This window comes from Chenopodium album, chromosome 13 (genome assembly GCF_948465745.1).
Source record: "Chenopodium album chromosome 13, dcCheAlbu1.1, whole genome shotgun sequence".
In the NCBI taxonomy this organism is placed as follows: domain Eukaryota; kingdom Viridiplantae; phylum Streptophyta; class Magnoliopsida; order Caryophyllales; family Amaranthaceae; genus Chenopodium; species Chenopodium album.
The window spans coordinates 20,595,695-20,618,425 of NC_137846.1; the positions used below are offsets into that span (position 1 = coordinate 20,595,695).

The 22,731-nt window shown below is 36.4% G+C and overlaps 1 protein-coding gene and 1 pseudogene across 1 annotated transcript; both read right to left on the reverse strand.

Annotated features, from left to right (window-relative positions):
• Positions 1-8,679: 8,679 nt before the first annotated feature.
• Positions 8,680-14,275, reverse strand: LOC145576482 (uncharacterized). Its single transcript, XM_081634238.1, has 12 exons — positions 14,050-14,275; positions 13,529-13,605; positions 13,374-13,420; positions 10,347-13,297; positions 10,128-10,268; positions 9,975-10,049; positions 9,661-9,893; positions 9,493-9,540; positions 9,355-9,423; positions 9,154-9,264; positions 8,935-9,066; positions 8,680-8,841 (listed from the first exon to the last, which is right to left on the reverse strand). Exons 4-9 carry the CDS (start codon positions 10,428-10,430, stop codon positions 9,417-9,419), a joined length of 588 nt encoding a protein of 195 aa, XP_081490364.1. The 5' UTR covers positions 10,431-13,297; positions 13,374-13,420; positions 13,529-13,605; positions 14,050-14,275; the 3' UTR covers positions 8,680-8,841; positions 8,935-9,066; positions 9,154-9,264; positions 9,355-9,416.
• A 3,962-nt stretch (positions 14,276-18,237) lies between these two features.
• On the reverse strand, positions 18,238-18,336 carry LOC145577189 (small nucleolar RNA R71; annotated as a pseudogene).
• Between the last annotated feature and the right edge of the window lie 4,395 nt (positions 18,337-22,731).

Here is a 22,731-nt window from a genome sequence, read left to right on the forward strand (position 1 = left end):
ATTTTGATGAAATGGACCCAAAAACTTAGAACTTAGATTCTTTTATGTCATTTTAAGTCAAAATCACTTATAAATATGTAATTATGAGATGGTTTGAGAAAGAATAAGTTTATAAGTTGAGAAATGAAGAAAATAGGCAAGTGAGAAGCCATTTCGGCTCAAAATGGCTTTATTTTGATGAAATGGACCCAAAAACTTAGAACTTAGCTTCTTTTATGTAATTTTAAGTCACAATCACTTATAAATATGTAATTATGAGATGGTTTGAGAAAGAATAAGTTTATAAGTTGAGAAATGAAGAAAATATGCAAGTGAGAAGCCATTTCGGCTCAAAATGGCTTTATTTTGATGAAATGGACCCAAAAACTTAGAACTTAGCTTCTTTTATGTCATTTCAAGTCACAATCACTTATAAATATGAAACTATGAGATTTTTTGAGAAAGAATAAGTTTATAAGTTGAGAAATGAAGAAAATATGCAAGTGAGAAGCTATTTCGGCTCAAAATGGCTTTATTTTGGTGAAAAGGACCCAAAAACTTAGAACTTAGCTTCTTTTATGTCATTTCAAGTCACATGCGCTTATAAATACGTAATTATGATATTGTTTGAGAAATAATAAATTCATAAGTTGAGAAATGAAGAAAATAGGCATGTGAAAAGCCAATTTGGCTCAAAATGGCTTTATTTTGATGAAATGGACCCAAAAACTTAGAAATTAACTTCTTTTATGTAATTTCAACTCATAATTACTTATAAATATGTAATTATGAGATGGTTTGAGACAGAATAAGTTTATAAGTTGAGAAATGAAAAAAATAGGCAAGTGAGAAGCCATTTCGGCTCAAAATGACTTTATTTTGATGAAATGGACCCAAAAACTTAGAACTTAGCTTCTTTTATGTCATTTCAAGTCACAATCACTTATAAATATGTAATTATGAGATTTTTTGAGAAAGAATAAGTTTATAAGTTGATAAATGAAGAAAATAGGCAAGTGAGAAGCCATTTCGGCTCAAAATGGCTTTATTTTGGTGAAATGGACCAAAAAACTTAGAACTTAGCTTCTTTTATGTAATTTCAAGTCAAAATCACTTATAAATATGTAATTATGAGATGGTTTGAGAAAGAATAAGTTCATAAGTTGAGAAATGAAGAAAATAGGCATGTGAGAAGCCATTTCGGCTCTAAATGGCTTTATTTTGATGAAGTGGACCCAAAAATTTAGCTTCTTTTATGTCATTTCAACTCACAATCACTTATAAATATGCAATTAAACAATACACAGTAGCAATATCATGAATAAACTTTTATTAAATGGATAAATAGAAATAAATATAGCTTAGTAAAGTTTATAAGTCATACCAATATAACAACTACCCACTTGAGCTCAATATGTAGTCCTCAAGCTAAACTCGTGCTTCAATTCACAAATCTATTAAAAAAACAATAAACAAAAATTAGGTTAAATATTATGTATGTACTATTTCTTTCTCATAACATGTCAATTCACTAATTTATTTCTAAGCTAAAACACATCATTCATTGAACTAACAATTGCTAAACTATGTATTCACTACTTTGTTCAAAATTCATCTAATTTATTAAAAATTTCTAAACTAACAAGGTTACTAATCTCTAATTTATTCAAAATTACCCATCAAAACAACTTAAAATTAACCATTAAAACATTCCAAAATTCAACTAATTTAGTAACAAGGTTACTAATCTCTAATTTAATCAAAAATACCCATCAAAACAACTTAAAATTAACTATTTAAACATTCCAAAATTCAACCAATTTAATACCAAGGTTTCTAATCTCTAATTTATTCAAAATTACCCATCAAAACAACTTAAAACTAACCATTATAACATACCAAATTTCAACTAATTAAGTAACAAGGTTAATATTCTCTACTTTATTCAAAATTACACATCAAAACAAATTAAATTAACCATTAAAACATACTAAAATCAAACTAAATGAGTAACAAGGTTACTAATTTCTAATATTTTCACAATTTCCCAATAAAAAAACCAAAAATTGAAGTAAACTTATATTCAAACCTAAATTTTAATTTGCCTAACAATTCTTCAACATGCAAAAGAAATTAATAGAAGTACATAATTGATAAAATAATTGTGAATAAAGAACAAAAATTAGACCTAAAACACTCAAATTGTGGTTTAATGTAGCTTGAAGGGAAGGAGAGATGGAGCAGCAGCCGTGGAAGGTGATGCGGTAGCGCGGCGGCGACCTTCAGGGCGGCGGCGCGGCGTCTTCGAACAGAAGAGAAGAGAGGTGGGGGGGGGGGGGTTTTCGAACAGCAGAGAAGCTAGGTGGCGCGACTTCTTCGAACAGTAGATAAGAGGGCAGGGTCTTCGAACAGGGGGGAAGAGAGGTGGCGCGGCGTCTTTGAACCTCAGTTCAAGGCAGCAGCTGTGGTGGAGGGAAAAGGGGAGGAGCAGTCGAGTTTTTCTGGGTTTGCTCGAATGTAACAATGGGTTTTTGTGGGTTTGAACGAAATGACAGTGTTAAGGAAAGAGAAGGAAGAAAGGAGGGGGAAGGAAGGAGAAAAAAGGGCGGCTTTTTTTTTTTTTCAAAATGCCACCGATTCACAAAGGCACCGGTTCAAACCGGTGGCCTTTATGCTTTTGCCACCGGTTTGACTTGAACCGGTGCCTTAACTCTAGGTTCTGTTTTCCGCCCATTTTCCAGCCCATTTTTGCCACCGATTTGGACTGAACCTGTGGCAAATAGGGGGTGCCTTTTTATTATTTTCTACTAGTGTTTAACTCTTAACCCTCGTATTACAAAGTATAATCGATCCTACGTAATCGGGATTATACTCCTAAACCAATTATTTGGTGCATTCCATCCGATTAATTAAAACCTTTAACCCTTAACCCTCGAATCACAAAGTATAACCGATCCTATATAATCCGGATTATACTCCTAAACCAATTATTTGGTGCATTCTATTGGATTATACTCCAAAATGTATATGATCACTATCTAGGGTTTGAAGGGTTTGGAGGGTTTAGGGTTTGGGAGGGTTAGGGTTAGGGTTTGGAGGGTTTGAGTTTCTATTTGTTTATATATCTTAAAAAAAAACTTTCTACTTTATAATAGTATGTTTATTTATTTTTTGCCGGTCGTCTCTTATAGGTGTTTATCCCCGTAATTGTCAAATTTTTTTTATTCAACTATGTAAGACTCAATAAGCACTTTCTAGTGAATAAACAAAAAAAAAAAAAAAAAAAAAAAAAAAAAAAAAAATTGCCTTAAAAACTAATTATACTACTAGTCTTAGGACACTGTTACTTGAGCTACTAAATAATAAACTAGCTACCTCTCAAGAAGTAATAAACAAGGTTTAACTTATAAATTGCAAATTAAATGAAAAAGTATTGCAATTAGTTATGTAACACACCATACAAATTCTCAATGAAGGATTTAAATGGTTGGAATAAGACAAACAACCATTAAAAATTTGTCGTGTTCAACTTAGTTCTTTGACAATACTAAGCTTAGCTTCTTTTGTCGTGATTTGTTTGGCCCCTTACAAGTTACTCCTTCTTATAATACTCCAAACAAACACACAATCAGAGAAACACACCGCCTTAACCCTCATTTCCCTTTGCTTCCCCAGATTACTTCCTCTTTACCCACCATGGAACCCGAACATGAAGTTTCTTACCCACCTGGTTTCTACGCGGCTACGGCGACTGATAACGCCAAACATTGTTTCAAGTACAACACAAACCTTGAACAAGAAATGAACTTCAATGACTTTGTCTATTTTCATAGCCAGAATGGAAAATTGACTTTGCATGTCGTCGAATACGATATTTTGAGGAAAATTGTCGCAAACCCTAAAGAAGAGCAACACCGGATGGACAAATTGATGATGATGAATGAGGCTGGTGAGATATTTCCGGCGCACTTACCCAACACTGCTGATGTCGTTGGTAAACTGGAGGTTCAAGCTGCAATTCGTGAGCTGGAAAAGGATGATTATGTCGAGTACGAAGGTACAACCAAAATCATCCCTAAGTTGATGGTGGACAAGATAGACCCCAAGCCAATAATACCAACTAGTGGGCCTATATACTCCCTTGGGGTGGCTGGCTTCACCACCGAATTCGGCAGCTACACCGATGATGTTATTTTCCTCCAAGTAAAATATAAGTAACCTCGCCTCGTCTCGTCTCGTTATAGCTTAATTTTACTGTTATTTTGTAGCATGAGTCCTTTGAGGAGCTGCAATTTGAAACTAATTAAATAATTTCTTGTTTAAACCCAACTGTAAGTGAAGTTGATGATAATTTTCATTTAAATATAACACATTGTCTTTGAGTTTTAACTGACTTGAACATAAACATACAATATTTATGTGTGATATTAAGTTTGGTTGGTTGTTCGACCTTGGTTTGCTTAATTATTCCATTGTTGGTTGAGTAAATTATAAATTAAGTACAGTCCATAATTATTTAACTGATACAAGTGCAGATCAATCAAAATAATTTCTGAAAACTAACAAGTGATGATTAAAAAAACTGATTAATTATGATAATTTCGGAAAAACCAACAAGTAATGAATAAACAAAGTGAAAACTTACTACTAATCCATGAAAACAGGATTGCTTAATTGTTATTAATTCCTAACGACATTAATTACGTATGATAATTTTTACATATTTTTTTAGTTAAGTTAACAAATGGTCTAAGAAATGGTCAGATAATGATGATAGTAGTAAGTTTCTCATACAAATTTCTTAAGTACACATCAAAATAATTTACTACTGTTGTTGGTTAAGGTGCTCGTGGTAATAAATTGCCTGTACTGACTGGGAGTTGTACGTAATAGCTAGTGAATGAGTGTCCCTTTGCTAAATGGCCATTATAGGGTCCGTAACATAATTTTTTTTAATTTGCTTGCTATATGTTCAGGTGAGGTCTCCTATGACGGAGATCAATTATTCGGTTAGTAGGGACTAGTTCATCGAAGACGACCTGACTAGCCGTTACCAAGCTGTCGCACTTCGTTCGGAGCTAGAGGCTAACAAGAGAAAACTGGACATTGGTGCGGCTGTTGTGCTTTGGAACGGCCGTAGGATCACCAGGCCTTCTTTTGTCGAGCACTTTAAACAAATTGTTGCAACCCATAACCCAATTCTCATGATAGTGACAGAGGTCAGGGCAACGTCCACCAACTGTGACAGGATTCTAGCAAAATTGGGAACAACTATGTCATAGCGGTATGATGCGGGTGGAGGTATGCTAGGAGGGACCGTTGTTTTCTGGGATCCACGTAGGCTGGATTCGACCATGCTCTTAGCTGCTGATGACTCGAATGATAACCGTTTTATGGGCACATTCAATGCGGTTGAGGTTGAACTCCCTTAATGTTGTTTAAAAAATAATACAATTAGTTTATTTAATTAACTCATTACTCATTGATTTTGCATGTTGACAGGTATCTGGTGATGATGAAGACTAGGGAAGGAAGCTATGTCAAGTTAGAAGATCTGTATTGCTACTCTTATTAATATATGTAAAATAATGCTTCGTAAGTGTCTCGTGGGATTTGAGACTATGGTTTGTGTTGTGTAAACTTTGATCTGTTTGTAGGTGTCTCGTGGGATTTGAGACTATGGTTTGTGTTGTGTAAACTTTGATCTGTTTGTGCCGTTTGGACTAGGATCGACTGATGAACGTTAAGCTTACTATGTTATGTTTAATTGTCTGATGAATTAGGACTTGCGTTATGTGAACTTATGTGCTACAAGCTGTGGATTGATGTAGAGATACGCCTATTCCTCTCTCTAAACGAATTGAAAATGATATTAGAAAGCCATTAACTCATACTTTTACATGAATTAATAATTTAGTGTTGTGAACTAAATAATTAATATATAATCCTTTAACGTTATTAATAAAACCGTAAAAATCATATAATTACCAATGTATTGTTGTCATTAAAAGAATTAATATATAAAAATAATTAATATATAATCACTTAGGATTACCTTAAACCTTACTCTTGCGAAAAGCTTCCGATTAATTTAAATCTTTAACCCTCCAATCAGAAAACGGAACAAAGTGGGTAATCCTTCGATTGTCCTTCTTGCAATCAAATTCGAAATACATATGATAACACTTCAATTTTATTTGTGATGAGATTAGAGGACACGTCCTTATTAAATAGGATCGGTTAAAATCACAAATTGTTTTTTTAAAAACTCATTTTTAATGAAATAATAATCTGGACAGTACAAAATTGTTAACAAAAGTTTAAATTTATTAAGTATACAAATGTAATACAATTTAACTAAATAATGACATTCATAATAACATATATAAAATGGAACATGTAAATATAAAAACCATAGCCTATATTATGTCACCTCACAAAAGGATATACCTTACATAGCATTGGACAAAAAGGTATTGCACATTATACCTTACATAAAAGTATTCACCTGCATATCCACCTTGTCAGTGGACAAAATTGGTGTTTTGTGGAACTAGGTTTCCATAGAAATTCATATTTGCTAATTTGTATCAGGACCCTGCCAATATTGTTTGCAAATTTCCCTCCGAAATTTCATTTTGCCCGCCATTTTGCGCAAGGCAAGTGTGTTTGTTGTTATATATATCCTCCCTTGACTAGGATCTTCACTAGCATCTTCATATCTTCCATAAAAAAATGGCAAAGAAAAAAATTTCTATCCATGTCAGTCTAATTAAACCATTCAACAAACAATCCTCAAATAAACAGTTGCTTTCCCAAATTGTTAGAACGAGGGGGTTGGAAATGGTACGGAATTGTACTCCGATGTCTTCCCAGCAAACACATTTCCGAAAGGGTGTCCTTGGAGTGATTGAAAGCACAGTGGTCTCATCGGATGGAAAGGTGCCTGTATCTTTCCTTGATGCTGCTACTGCGGCTTAAAGTATCACGGGAGAAAAGAAGAAGAATGGAGACATTGTGCTCATAACCCCGAAAAATAAGGTCGGTCCTGCACACTTGCTGGACTTATTTGATATGGCTTTGCTACCAAAAGCTATAAAGTATTTTGTGAGATGGGTCATCTCTACCTAAGGTGGTAAGGAAGGATGTGGTTCACAATAGGGGTGAGCAAAAATTCCGGGTACCCGGAATTGGAACCGGAACCGGATAGGAACCGGCGGGTCCGGAACCGAGATTGGACCCGGTGGTTCCAATTCCGGGTAATAAATTAAGGACCCGGTTATAACCAATTCCAATTCCAATTCTCAACTTTTTGGACCCGGAACCGGTTGGGTACCCGGTTATCCAATATATCCTAAACTAAATAAATTTTAAATAATAAAAATATGTTAAATGTATTTAATTTGTACAATAAAAAAGTATTATTAATACCTAACATGAATACAAATAGCTTAATGCATATATAAATATAAGTATTAAACACTAATAATGATACTAACTAAAATAAGAATTATAATTTGTATTATATTTTAACAATTACATACATAAGTGGGTACCCGGAACCGGAACTGGTACCCGGTGGTTCCAATTCCAATTCCTAAAATTTAGGACCCGGTTAAACCAATTCCAATTCCGGTTCCGAATTTTAGGACCCGGTTCCAACCAATTCCAAGTCCGGGTCCTAAAATTTTGACCGGGTACCCGGTTTGCTCACCCCTAGTTCACAACATGTCTTACCACACGCAGTTATGAATATGGTAGATCCACCTAGTGAGATACCCGCTACTGTCGAATTTTGTAATTTGTCAAGTGGGGATCATCTCATAAAACTCCCTAGTTATAGAAATGATTTAAAAATTTTAACACTTTAATCTCCTATGTTTTTTTCCAAAATTTGTATGCAGGGTACTACCTATTCCTCAAACATCTTAGATGGAAGAGAAATTGAGGTTAATATCCAAGTCCAAGCAAGTGAACGTACGAAGTTTTGGGCTAGGAATGGCGAAAGAGGCTTAAGGTGCATAATCTGGAATTGTCGTGATATGGGTAGGGATACATTTATACCGTTAATGCGGACGACAAATTGAGATGCATATGCCTCATTTGATTATTTTAACTGAAACACGAGTATCCATTCATATGGCACGTCTTATATGTAACCATTTGAATCCTTTTGCTGTGTATGGTACATCAGAAAATGGAAGCGAAGGTGGTTATGCCATGATCACCTTTTCCAAGCAACTGAAGATGAAGTTGTTAAGCTCAATATCTACCAAGTATTGTTGGGAATTTGACGTGGAAATGTAATGTAGCAAGTTTTATTCTGCGATTTCGTTTGTCGTGCTGTGTTTAGGCCTTAAAATCAATTAATTGTATGTTTTGATTGTTTTCATTCAGGTTTATTATGAAAACAAGCTTTATTAAAAACATGTCTCTGTCACTGAAATTATGACTTTGTGTATTATAAAAGGCCCACAGAATACTGCCCACCCCCTAAAAAGGCCCACAGAATAAAGGCCCACTCCCATAAACCCCCATACACCATAAACCCAATAATGGTATTAGAAAAACTATAAATGGGGGGCCCGAACAGTCTATCAAACTTTGTATACAACTTAGTTAGAATCTGATTACATTGACTGAAAAGCTCATTACACATGAACACCTTTAGTCCTTTACAAAAGCCCATAATACATGACATTATGAAAACAATATGAATTGAATGACAATCGATCATCTCTCCAAAATGTGGGTGCACCTCAGATCTTTACTGATCATGACATTACTGGTATTATCAGCAAAGGATAAATGGTTGAAGAAAATAGTTTGGATTTCTTGAACAAGGTCCTTAACGGATCCAACCTGAATTTGGGGATGACAAAGTCTATAAACCTATGGTGATAAACAAAAATAAACAAGTACATGGAATACACACTACTTGGCTTAGCCACTTACACGCTTCTTAATCACATTTATATTCGGACTGAATGAGTTCGAGTGTATCAGGAAAAGGTCTCCCACAAACCCAGATTTCACAACACACACACGAGACGACAATGGTGACGAAATAAATGATGCAGCAAAAACCTAAATTTAAAGACATATCAAAATCAATTACTCAGCATAAACATAACCGTACCTATAGCAAAGTTTTTAACTAAGTGATATAAGTACCTCAGAGACAATGGCCAAGTAAGCACAACATGGACTACGTAGAAAACGCTTAATTGACCCTTTGGACTTACATTCCGCACCAATTCCACCCGCAAACAATACTACCTCACCCTGGTAGTAAGACCAGATTGGGTTAGGACATTACTGTTATTGTAATAAATACTATTTAAATAAACAACAATAAAACCACATGTAACTAACCGTCATTGACGAAAAGAATGACCGGCCTACTGCACAAGGAAAGTCCGTTGATTTAACCGACCTTATAACCTAAGACAAAACAACAGAAGTTAGTCTTTGTTATATGAACTTCATCAACGATTGCAATTGCACACTAACCCATGAGGTAATGTTTGTAGTGTGCACACAGCTTGCACCGATATCCACCTAAGGAAATGAGATCAAAGATGGTAAACTATTCTTTGTCACATATAATAACATGAACTACAAACCGTAAAACAACATATTAGAATTATTCAATCACTATACCCATACCCATTCACATACCTGTTCAAGTTATCCATTCTAAAGCATGATGGATCAACATTGGTGAGCATGCACATCTTGTCTTTCCCAGATGACAAGATTGTCTTCTCCTCACCATACTCAGCATGGGCACTGATAGCTGCCCCTCGTGCGTCACTCCTGTTCCTTGAGTTACACCTCCGATTCTTATTGGGGGTCCGTTTCCATGCACCCTTACCCCTATAACAGACACTAAAACTACCCAATCTCTCAACCTGTAAAAGTTTACATAAGGTGAAAATTACATAATAAACAAATATTTGCATTTTTATAATCTCCATTGAATTTGTCAGCACCTTCGTTGACCCCTCGGGACCATTTGTGTCCCTTGCCTCGGTAGGATGCTTCTCACCGTATGCCCCATCCAAAGTCTAACATCGACAAACCTCTCAATCAGTACAACAATAAGTTCTACAACTAATTACCAGTGTACAAAGGTAGAATCTTACCCCAAGCTGGCCAAAGTCACCCCCATTTGGGAATCGATCTTCTTTAATTGCCATGTGTATCTCTCCCATGTTCCAAACCTCCAACCTCGGGAAATAGCTCCATTGTACAGGATGTCTATGTAGTCGATCTAAATACATAACCTGTTTATAACCATAATTCTGTATTAAATGGTTACAACAAGCAATAAAAACTTACCAAGTCTGTTTAAAATCACATACCACAACAAAGATGAGGCAACCAGCACATCCACTAGCATATCCAAATGAGTAAAAACGCCGTGCAAACATCGCTACACTATCCATGAGCTTCTTCACACAAGACTACGCCAATCATAATCAGCAGCTTTGGAAGCAAATGTTAATGCTGGCACCAAATCAGCGGCCACGAGGACTGATTAGGGCATAACAACATCTCAAACAACAACAAAAGGAAAACTGTCTTGAACTCATCCGCTTGATGTTCCTCCCAATGTCCCTCCATCCGACCAATCAGCTCACCATTTACTGGAATTCCCTCAAATATGTACTTACGACCAGTTTTAATGGACTTATTATTCCAGGATTTACCATAAGTCTCCATAATCCTTTTCACCTTATCTAACATTTCATTATCCATTGTACGGTCTGTCGGGACAGGCAGTCCCCCATTAGGAGTACCTTAGACCCAATGAACCTGATTTTGAGATAGCCTAAAAACTCTACCATCTCGGCTAGTAAGAGTACAATTAAAGGGATCAATACGAGTCATCAACCAATAAGCCAACTGCCATGGGAGGTTCATATCTACTCCAATTTTTAACAGGCCAGCAAACCCCATTTCACCAACCCACCGCATACGTTGATCGTCCAATTTTTTGCATACTCTACAGAACGACAACGACTCTAACCGACAACTTGTATTAGCTGGCTGTAATAGATATGGATCACATCCAAGGAAAACAATTACACAATATAAGTGTATTTCAGAAATTTCAGCCTAATTGTACCCAAAACCATATTAAACACATCATAACATACTACTACAAAATAATCATTGTAGGGAATATTTCAAGCATTACCCCAAACTTGAACCCCACTGTGATCATAGACTTAAGCATGGTGATGTCCAAAGGGAAGGAAACTAGAGCAAAAGAGTCGCCAACAAGTTTTAGGAACTTGTAAACCGTTCACGGGGTGAAGGTTACACCCCTTAACGATCCAGGAGATCGTGAACTCCAATAGGTCTGGAACCAAGACTTGAAGTTTGGGGATGAAGGTACGAATCCAATCTAAAAGAGATTGAACCCGCCCTAATAATAGGCCTCTACTTTATTCTTCTCGTATTCATGTGCGCTTTCTGACTAACATACAACCAATAGGTTAACCCTAAACCTGTTTAATCTATATTGGTTGAATTAAATGCACAAGCAAAACTATTATTGGCGATCACTTAAATTATAATCATATTCACCTAAACAAGATTATTAATTATCTTATTAAGCGTGATTACAAGTACAAATTCTCTTTAAACCTGCAAGAGAGGGCGTGATCAAGCAATAACAATAAATAATATATATCAAGCAACATAATAACAATCATCATAATTATAATCATAATCTCAATCTCAAAGGATAATAATATTAGCAAGATCCTAAGCATGATACTAACAAGATTAATAACAAACCCTAGCATGTCACTAAACATTAAAAATCAAAGCTTTATTCCTAACATGATACTAGCATGCTAATAGGAAAGAAAATAGGAAGCATCATAGAAATCATAATTGATATTAGTAATTACTCTAAACATGATACTAGGAAACAATAAAACATCATCACATGATTTTTTTCTAATAACAAAATACACACGTTAATAACTTCAAGGAAAATAATAAAATCAAACAATTAAATTAAATAATTAAAATAGGAATTTGGGACCAAACCCTCAAAAATTATAACCTTTCACGTCTAGGACGAAGGCAACTTTGAACTTGGCTAGGTGTGTCTAGAACCAATGAATGAGGAATTGTGTTTGAGGGAAGGTTTTGAAAAAGAATAGAGAAAGAGATAAAGTTTCTAGCTTTAGAGAGAGAAAGCTTCTAGATTTAGAGAGAGATTGATGATTGTTGATTGTAGATGATTGAAAAAAGGGGAGATATGACCTCTATTTATAGGAAAAAAGAGAGTCAAAGAATAAGAAAAGAATCTGAATTCGAATCGAAATAAAACTCGTCGGTCAGCAGTTTTTGCGAATTTTGTTTCTATCATAACTTTTGATCCACAAGTCCAAATAAGTCATATAATATGTCGTTGGAAAGATCTTGAAGTCTACTTTCCAACCCAATTTGAATCAGATTAAAATATTTTGTAGATAAAAACATGTGGCCGAAATAGTGGAAGGATGTTAGTTTTGGATAGAGTTTCGTATTCCTTTCATATCTTTTTCGTTATAGCTCGGAATTAATATTATAATATATCATTGGAAAGTTAATTTCAATATCTATCCAACCATATAAGATTTGGATAAAAATTATGAGGCACGAAAATAATATCTGACTGTCTTTGAACATCTTTAAATTCGAATAGAATTAGGACTTAAGAAAAGAAAGTTTTATTCAATTTCAAACTCTTTGATTTTATCTTTTCAAAAAGGATAATTAAGATCTTTTAGAAACTCATAGAAGCTTCTAATAAATCCTAATTAGTTTAGGAATAGGATTAAACCTTTGGACCCTCCACATGATCATTGGGCCGCAGGTAAGATCCGATTTGAGCCCAATTTAGTATTTTGGCCATAACTTCCTCATTATTCATCGGAATTGGGCTTATAATATATCGTTGGAAAGGTCTTTTCAAGACCCATCCAACTACATCATTATTGACCCATATCATGGACCAAACTAAACTGGAATGCACGTTTTTCACAAATAGTGTAAGAAAAGAAATATTTTCAAAAACAGAAAGAAGATATTTTAATAAAAACATCCTCATCACTAAACTTTTCACACTTTCACTTCGTTCGATAATCAAATGACGTGAAAGGTATTCATCACTGGGTTTGGTTTTGGGGAGACACATTTGGGTGTCTACAATCATATGCAATTATTCACTTACCCTACATCGAGCCTTCAAATGTTGTATCAACACTTCACCTCTCCCTTTCACTTACCCACCAACACTTAAAGAGCCATCCTACATGAACATGCCACTATGTTACCCAATGTAATGATCATACTTACAGCTATGCAACAACAATAATTATAATTACCTGAATATCTCCGGATAAAGCTTCTTCATGTAGCCTGATCCTCCATCCTGACAAGAGAATGTTCATACATTTTATTTACTTTCAAACTTTACCTCACATAATTAACAAGGACTAGATTATATCAAGGTTTTTATATATGGTGCAACATATTCTACCTCATACACATTTCCATTTCTGCACATTTTTCGCTTCCTTTTGTTACTCCCCAATGAATCCATAGTTCCTCCAATACCTACACAAAATTCCATTCCTCAATAATCAATCGAACTACAACTACATTTGCACAACATTTCAATACAATATGTACTGCCATACTCAATGTCAATCATATATTCACTGCTAATTAATTCCATAGCAGCACAAAACAACTAATTCTATTCATTATGCATGCAATATTCACTATGCAAGCAATATAACCATTCATTTATCAACAACAATCCTGCTGACATACATATAAAAAAACCAGCATACTATTTCAATCCCCACTGCAAACATACTCAACATAAACTAAGTGTTGCTTTCACCATCATTGAGCAGTTTAATCCATAGCAGTGACAACATCAATTAAACACAAATTAAACACATACTCACTTCGAAAATATGACTGCGATAAACCAAATCGTCTCACAGCACCAATTCAAGCCACAATCAAAATATTAGTGAATACGACACATACCTTACAAAACCCTAGCCCGACCTCTTACAAACAACGCTGAATTCGCCGCCAGACCAACTTCAACTTCACAATTCAACTGGTAATGCAATTCGACTCGACACATTTGATGCTTGCTCAATCAATTAGCGTTGAAAGCTGAACATTCCAGGAATCTGCAGTTGGAATGGGGGAAGATGGAATGGGGGGAAAGCTGAAGTTGAAAAAGGGGAATTATCAACGCGGTCAAGAAAATCAGGAACGGAATGTCAAACAGGTAAGAATTGACGCCGCTAAAGAATCGTTAAGGGTCAATTTGACGTTTGACGAGTATGCCCTTACTTTAGGTGAGAAAATGACGCTGTTGACCCCATATAAACGAGCTATGTTATTATGACATATGAACAGAGATTTCGCGCCTTTTTTTCGATCATTTCATGATTTATATTTTTCAATTTTTAGATCTGTGGGTGTTTAGTTTTCATGTTATAAATTCTGATTTTTTATCTTTCACCAATTGATTTTCATGTTATGATTTATGATTTTCATGATTTTATCAATTGATTTGCATGTTTTATTTTGAATTTCATCTTTGATCAATTGATTTTCATTTTATACTTTTGGTTTTCATCTTTTATTCAATTGATTTTTATGTTATAATTTGGATTAATTTCTGATTTTTCATCTTTTGATTTGTGGGTGTTTGGTCAGCTTCTCTGTGCTATTCTTTCTGCGGTGGTTGAGGTCGGTGGAGGTGCTGCGGTGATTGAGGTTATGGAGGCGGTGTTGGTGATTGAGGTTGGTGGAAGAGCTGCAGTTGAATGATTTGAGTTTCGAATTTCTAGTTGGTGCACATTGATATTAATCAGTTGTATTACAAAATTTGTAATTGTATAGTACTCCGTATGTAGTACTGAGTATATTTTTTTAAGGAATTTTGTTAATGTAATTGAAATACTTGTATTTTAATTTTGTTTTTTGATAAATAAAGTGTTATTGTTATGGGGTTTATATTATTACGTGCAGTACAAATTATTATTATTATAAATAAAAAACTAGACAATAATTGGTTTTATTTTTTATTTTTTTTAAAAAAAGTATGGAATAGAGAGCGCCTATCTATGATAGGCGTTCTGTTTTTGTATTACTACAGAGCGCCTATCCTAAGATGACCGCTCTATTTTCCTTGTATTTCGTTTACTTAGTACTTAGAATAAGAAGCGCCTTTCTTGGATAGGCGCTTTATATTATGTTAGATATAGAACGCCTCCAAGGGGCATTCTGTAGACTTTATAAGGCACTCCACCAGAGGAGTGCCTTGGAGGCGATCTATATTCCTTGTTTTAGGCAATCTCTATTCCCTATTTTGTGGTAGTGAAGGTCTATTATTTAATGTCTGGCCTTGATTATGAATCTGGATTGAGGAGTGTGTATGATGATAATGAGGTGAGAACAATGGGTGAGATAGTTTTGGGAAGTAAAAGCCTTGACTTGTATGTAGTGCATGATGGTAAAGAGCTTGACTTTTTGACCTCTCAAACTAGATCCACAAGCTGTGTCTAGCCTAAGAACAACCCAATTGATGCCCCTAGACCCAAAAAACTGACTCCAAGAAGGTCATCTAGGTTGGCTAAGGAATCTTGTGAGGTGTCAGACAACACGTTTCAACTGTCACAAAGCACCAAAAATTCAAACCCCATAGTGGTCCCCGCAAAAAAGAAAAGATAAAGTCAACCTCTAATGCAAAGAAATCTTTCTCTAAGGCTCTAAATCTGGTCCCTTCAACCCTTTTTATCCTAGAAAACCATGCTGAAACATAAACACCCCAAATTTCTGCAACAACCACTTCATACCCTTAGGATAATTTTATCAGATCTAGGTTCCTGAAGATTATAATTGGGAAGATCCCATACCTAGCAGCACCATCCTATTAGATCAATTACTATATGGTGGAGACCTCAGTGGGGATGAATGGGAAAGTGATGATTATGAGAAGCATGATGAGTGTCATTTATGACACTCATTTGGCTTCTTTTAGAATGATTTTTACATGACTTTTGTATTCCTTTTACTCCATTTTCTCTAGTCTTGCTTACATTTTCCTTACTTTGCATTTTCCTTAGATGTTTTCTTATTTACTTGCTTTTCTAGTGTATTTTGCATTTTCTCCTTTACTTGTTTGATTTTCTTTGTTTATAGGAAGTTGGCGATGTTCGAGAGCCTCAAGTGTGTCCTTCTCAGAGTTTTCTAGCCAAAGAGATGTCCCGTTTCTCCATTTGAAGCCCAAGAGAAAAGAGTTCAAGAGCATGGTCATCAAGGTTGCGCCCTCATGCCGTGTGGGCATGAAAGAGTGGTTTCGAACCCACCAAAAGTGCTCTAACTTACTGCCTTTATCATTATGGCTCATCGGGAGCTCACGAGGACTAGCTTGGCCGCACTTGGCAGGTTCCCCTGCTCAAGCTGCGCGGGCGCACGCGAGAGAGAAGCGGCCGCACCAGGCTTCTGCGCGGCCGTGCGAGACTCTGGAGTTGCCGCGCCTTCTTCTTCTCCCTGTTTCGTACCCTTTTTGTAGCCGCCGCGCACATGAGTGAGGGGCCGCGCTCTTTGAGGTCCTTTTTGGAACGTCTAATTAACTTCCCTTTAGTTAGTTTTACTATATATATAGTTTTCCTTAATTTTAGAAAAAAAAAGAAAGAATTAGAATTAGTATTAGATTTTGATGAAGTTTTAGAGAGAGAAGCTCTAGATTTTGATGATTGTTCTTAGATTTTAGAGGGAGAAACTTGATGATGTTGATGAATTCTATTTCCAATCTTCTACCCCTTTGATTTTGATCAAAGTTTTATAAGAATTCTTTACTTTTAATGCAATTTGATGTTTGATTCTTGAATTTAGTTGAATTACTTGTTGTTTGGTTAATTTGATTTTGATAAGTTTGAGCATATTTTTGATTACCTTGATGATGGTGAAATTTGTGATTGATTTAGCTTTGTTTTTTGGATTTGCAATGAGTAGTGAGTAGTTTACTTGTTAGGGATAGGGTGAAGCATGAACAAGTGATAATTCATTATTAATTGGGGGAATTTGATTAATCATCATTGTGATTAAATTGGTTAGTGAAATTTGTGCATGTGTTTGATAACTTGAGGAGTGATCAACCTCAACTATCGTGCTAGATTGCATATTAGGTTTCAATGACATGAACAATTAATTTGGAATCTATTATTATCGATTGAGCTTAATTTGTGATTTTCCTATTGGAGTCATTTGTAGAGACATCTAGCTTGACCCTAGGAAATAGCCTGTTGAGTGATTTTGATTGCATTTCTTGCTTTCCTTCGCATTGCATGATTGATCGATTTCGTTCCCAATTAGCGTGTATGTCATGAGTTTATGTGAATCCCGATTCCCTAGCATCTTTTATACTTTTCTTGTAGTTGTTTGATTGAATTGATCCCAATAGTGTAGACCAACCCACTCCCCTAGTCTTTGGAATAGCTTAGCATCGACCTTAGTACTCCCGCCTTCCCTTGGGATTCGACCTAGACTTACCCTATACCTTGGGTTGGTTTAGCTTTATGAATATTGTTTTGGCCGGGAAATCTATCCTCCAACGACATAGGTTTGACAGTAGTAAAAAATGGCGCCGTTGTCGGGGAAGGCATGGTGATTGCTATTGTTGTTTGAGTCAAATCCATTTATTTGAAAAATACAAAAAGATTTTCTTTCTTTTAGGCTACATTTGTAGCCGTGCTACTAATTGTTTCTTTTGAGACTATGTACATAGAGCACATGGTCATTCTCTATTGTCATTTGAAGCATGGGAGAAAATTCAAGAGTGGCATTAAAGGAGCTAGGAGTTCCGGGAGCTTATAGGTTTGAGAGTGGGATTGCTCTACCTATGACACCGGCAAGTGACTTCGAGATAAGACCGGGAATGACTACTTTGATAGAGAGGCGTCAATATAGTGCTGAAAGGCATGAGAGCCCTCTGAATCACCTTAAGGAATTCGAGAAATATTGCAATACAATCAAGGTGAACGGGATTTCTCAAGAATTCATCCGCCTTAAGCTTTTCCCCTTCTCTCTTAACGGGCGTGCTTTGGAGTGGTTAGATAAAGAGGTGAAGCCTAATTCTTTGAGAGCATGGGACGAGGTTACAAAGGAGTTCCTATCCCGTTTCTATCCACAAAAGAAGACGGCTGAGGCGAGATCCCTCATTCAAGGTTTCAAGCAAAAGCCGAGTGAAAGCCTTTATAAGGCATGGGAGAGGTACAAGGAGTACCAAAGAGAATGCCCTCACCATAGGATTCCTACATATCAAATCATTCAAATTTTTTATGGAGGATTGAGTCCTCAAGGAAAGTCTTGCTTGGATGCCGGTGCCGGAGGCCCATCATGAACAAGATGGAAGAGGAAGTGGTGGATGTCATTGAAGATGTGGTGAGACACTACATGGATTGGCAAAAAGGTTAAAGAGAGTCGACAAGCAAAGTGGTGTTTCGGTGTATTCAGTTGATCACATAATGCCATAAACAACTTGTCTTTGCAAATCTCGGAATTAGGAAAGGAAATGATCACAATCAAGGCCAAACTTGAGAGTGCTTCTTCTATTGTGCCTGTTCATCCCTCCCAAAATAAAGGGAGAGGTACATTTCCTAACTCAAATCCCCTTACCTCTTCTAGAAACATGTCTAGTGGTTGTGTGTATTGTGATTTTTGTGAATCATATGACCATGACGCTTCAAATTGTCCTAATGTTTCTTTTGATGGATGTGATGATTATGTTGGAAATGAGAATGAACATGTGAACTTTGTGTCTAATAACAATGTTGGACCAAGATTTGATGGTCAAAGATACAATGGGAATAGGAACTATCATAATGGGAATTATGACAATTATAACCACAATGGAGGTTATAGAAACCAAGGAAACCAAGGTTTTCGAGGTAACTATAACCATCAAGGTTATGGTAGTCAAAACCAAGGACAAGGATATGGGAACCATAATCAAATTTATGGTAATCATAACCAAGGTGGCCAAATCAAGGAAGGGGCAATTGGAGTAACTATAAAAATAGGGGCAATTTTCAAAACTATAATCAAAGGGGTCCCCCACCCGATTTTACTCCAAAGGCTCAAGGTCAATATGATAGTTCTTATACCCAATTTTCTCCTTCAAGAGGTAATTGTAGTTTGGAGGATGTTATTGAGAATCAAATCAAGGTGTTGAACACTTACATGTCATATAGTGATAAGAAGTTTAATGACATGATGGCTCATAGTAAGATGTTAGAGAACCAAATCTCTCAATTGACAAATGCTTTGAAAGTGCATGTTAGCCCTACTTCCTTATCATCTTAAGGTGTAGATCCTAAAAGACCAATTAATGCCATAGTGACAAGGAGTGGTAGGATTCTTGAGAGTGTAGAGCCTAGGAAGAGTGAGGCTAATGAGAGTCCTAAGGAGGTTTTGGTTGAAGATGAGGAAGAAAAAAACCCTTTGAAAGAGGATGAGGTTGAAAAACCAATTGAGAAAGAAAAAGAGAAAGTGAGAGAAGTTATCAAGCCTAAACTCCCATACCCCCAAAAGTTTAATATGCACAAATTAGATGAACAATTTGGCAAATTCATAGAGATGCTTAGGCAACTTCATCTTACCCTCCCATTTACCGATGTCATTGATCAAATGCCGAATCATGAAAAATTCCTTAAGGATATCTTGAGTGGGAGGAGAACTTGTGATATGGCGAAAACGGTTAGTTTGACTGAGAATTGAAGTGTCATCATTAAGAACAAGATGCCGCCTAAGTTGAAGGACCCTGGAAACTAATCTATCCCTTGTGTTATTTACAAGACACAAATTGATAATGTCTTGTGTGACCTAGGGGCTAGTGTTAGCCTTATGTCATACTTGGTCTATCAAAGACTTGAGATAGGAGAACTTTCACCTACAAACATTACCTTACAATTAGACGATAGGTCCATTAAGATCCCAAAAGGCAAGGTAAAGGATGTTCCCTTGAGGGTAGGGAAGTTCGTGATCCCAGTAGATTTTGTTGTGCTTGAGATGGACGAAGATTCTTGGTAGACCCTTCCTTGCAACATCGGGTGATATGATTGATGTTAAGAGTGCTAAAATTTCTCTCAAGGTTGGAGAGGAAGAGATTGAGTTTGATTTGAATGAAAGTATGCAATATCCTTCTTCTTCATTAGAGAATTGTATGAGAATAGAAATTTTAGATGATATTGTGAATTCCATGCATGAGCACTTTCTCACCTCTAATGATCCTCTTGAATGTGTTTTGTTGAACAAAGAAAAGATAGGTGATCATGGCAAGGAAATGGCTTTCTTTGAAAGAGTCATTGATGAGAGCATGGAAGAAGGTGATGATCACATTTGCATGGGAATTTCAAGCCAAGATGCATTGCAAGTAGCCTCAACCAAGGAAGGTAAAGGTGTACCGATTTTAGAGCTTAAACATCTACCATCACACCTTAGGTATGAATTCTTAGGTCCTAATTCTACTTATCCCGTCATTGTTTGTTCCTCTTTGAGTGAGAGTCAAGTTAAAAAGTTATGTGGTGTATTGAGAAAGCACCAAGGTGCTTTGGACTATACAATTGATGATCTCAAAGGTATAACCCCGGCTTTATGTTCACACCACATTACACTTGAGGAGGGCGCCTCACCTAGAATTGAAAGACAACGGAAGCTACACCCTTAAATAAGGGAGGTAGTTAAGAAGGAAATCACTAAGCTATTGAATGCGGGAATCATATTCCCCATCTCTAGCTCTAGATGGGTTTCCCCGGTTCATGTTGTCCCAAAGAAAGGAGGAATGACCGTTGTAGAGAATGAGAAAGGTGAGCTCATCCCTACAAGGACGGTCACGGGATGGCGAATGTGTATAGATTATCGACGTCTAAACACATCCACCAAAAAAGATCATTTTCCCCTTCCCTTTATTGATCAAATGCTTGAAAGACTAACAAGGCACAAGAACTATTACTTTCTTGATGGATATTCCTGGTTTTTCTAAATTCCTATTCACCCGGATGACCAAGAGAAAATAACTTTTACTTGTCCATATGGAACTTTTGCCTATATGAGAATGCCATTTGGGCTTTGCAACACCCCCGCTACTTTCCAACGATGTATGATGAGCATATTTGGAGATATATTGGAAGAAGAAATGGAGGTGTTTATGGATGATTTTTCGGTGGGTGGAGTTTCATTTGAGGCGTGCCTTGAGAATCTTGAGAAATGCTTGGCTAGATGTGAGAAGGTGAATTTGGTTTTGAATTGGGAGAAATGTCATTTCATGGTTGAGGAGGGTATTGTCCTTGGTCACAAGATCTCCTACAAAGGCATAGAGGTGGACAAAGCAAAGATTGAAGTGATTGAGAAGCTTCCAACTCCGGTTAATGTAAAAGGGGTGAGATCTTTCTTGGGACATGCCGGGTTCTATAGAAGGTTCATCAAAGTTTTCTCTCTAATTGCAAAACCTCTCAATGATCTTCTTCAAAAGATGCCATGTTTGTGTTTGATTATAGATGCTTGGAAGCTTTTAACAAGTTAAAAAAAGCTTTGATCTCTACTCCCATTGTCCAAGCCTCGAGATGGGATTTGCCTTTTGAATTGATGTGTGATGCTAGTGACACGGCCATTGGAGGAGTTTTAGGTCAAAGGGTGGATAAAAAGCTTCATGTCATCTATTATATGTCAAAGACCCTTAATGGAGCTCAAAGGAACTATACAACAACGGAGAAGAAGTTCTTGGCAATAATGTATTCTTTTGAGAAGTTTCGTTGTTACTTATTGGGTTCTAAGACTATTGTTTTCACGGATCATGCGACTCTCAAATATCTCTTTGCCAAGAAGGAATCAAAGCCAAGGTTGATCCGTTGGGTGCTCGAACTTCAAACTTTTGATATTGAGATTAAAGATAAAAAAAAGGAGCGGAAAATGTTGTGGCGGACCATCTTTCTCGCCTTGATGATTCTCAAGTTCAAGATGATGGTTCCCCAATTGAAGATAGAATGCTTGATGAATCCTTGTATGCCGTTAATGTGAAAGAACTCCCATGGTTTGCCGACTTGGTGAACTATCTTGCATGTGGGGAGTTCCCGCCTTCTCCTCCAAAAATCAAAAGAAGAAACTCAAGAGAGAAGCTAGGCATTATTTGTGGGATGATCCCATCTTGTACAAAAGAGGCATTGATGGTTTGCTTAGACGTTGTGTTTCGAATGAGGAGGTGCCAAGTGTGTAGAAAATGTGTCATTCGGATCCTAGTGGTGGTCATATAGGTGTTTCTATAACCACCACTAAGATTGTTCAAAGTGGTTTGTGGTGGCCTCGTCTCTTTAAGGACACATGGGGTTTTGTTAAGACATGTGATCTATGTCAACGCACCGGGAATATCTTAAGACGCAATGAAATGCCTCAACAACTGATCCTTGAGTTGGAAGTATTTGATGTTTGGGGAATTGATTTTATGGGACCATTCCCTTCTTCCTATAGGAACCAATACATCCTTGTGGCGGTGGATTATGTGTCAAAATGGGTTGAGGCCATTGCCTCCCTAACAAATGACCATAAGGTGGTGATGAAATTATTTAAGAATATCATCTTTCCAAGGTTCGGTGTTCCCAAGGCGGTGATTAGTGATAATGGTTCACATTTTGTGCATAATGATTTTCGAAA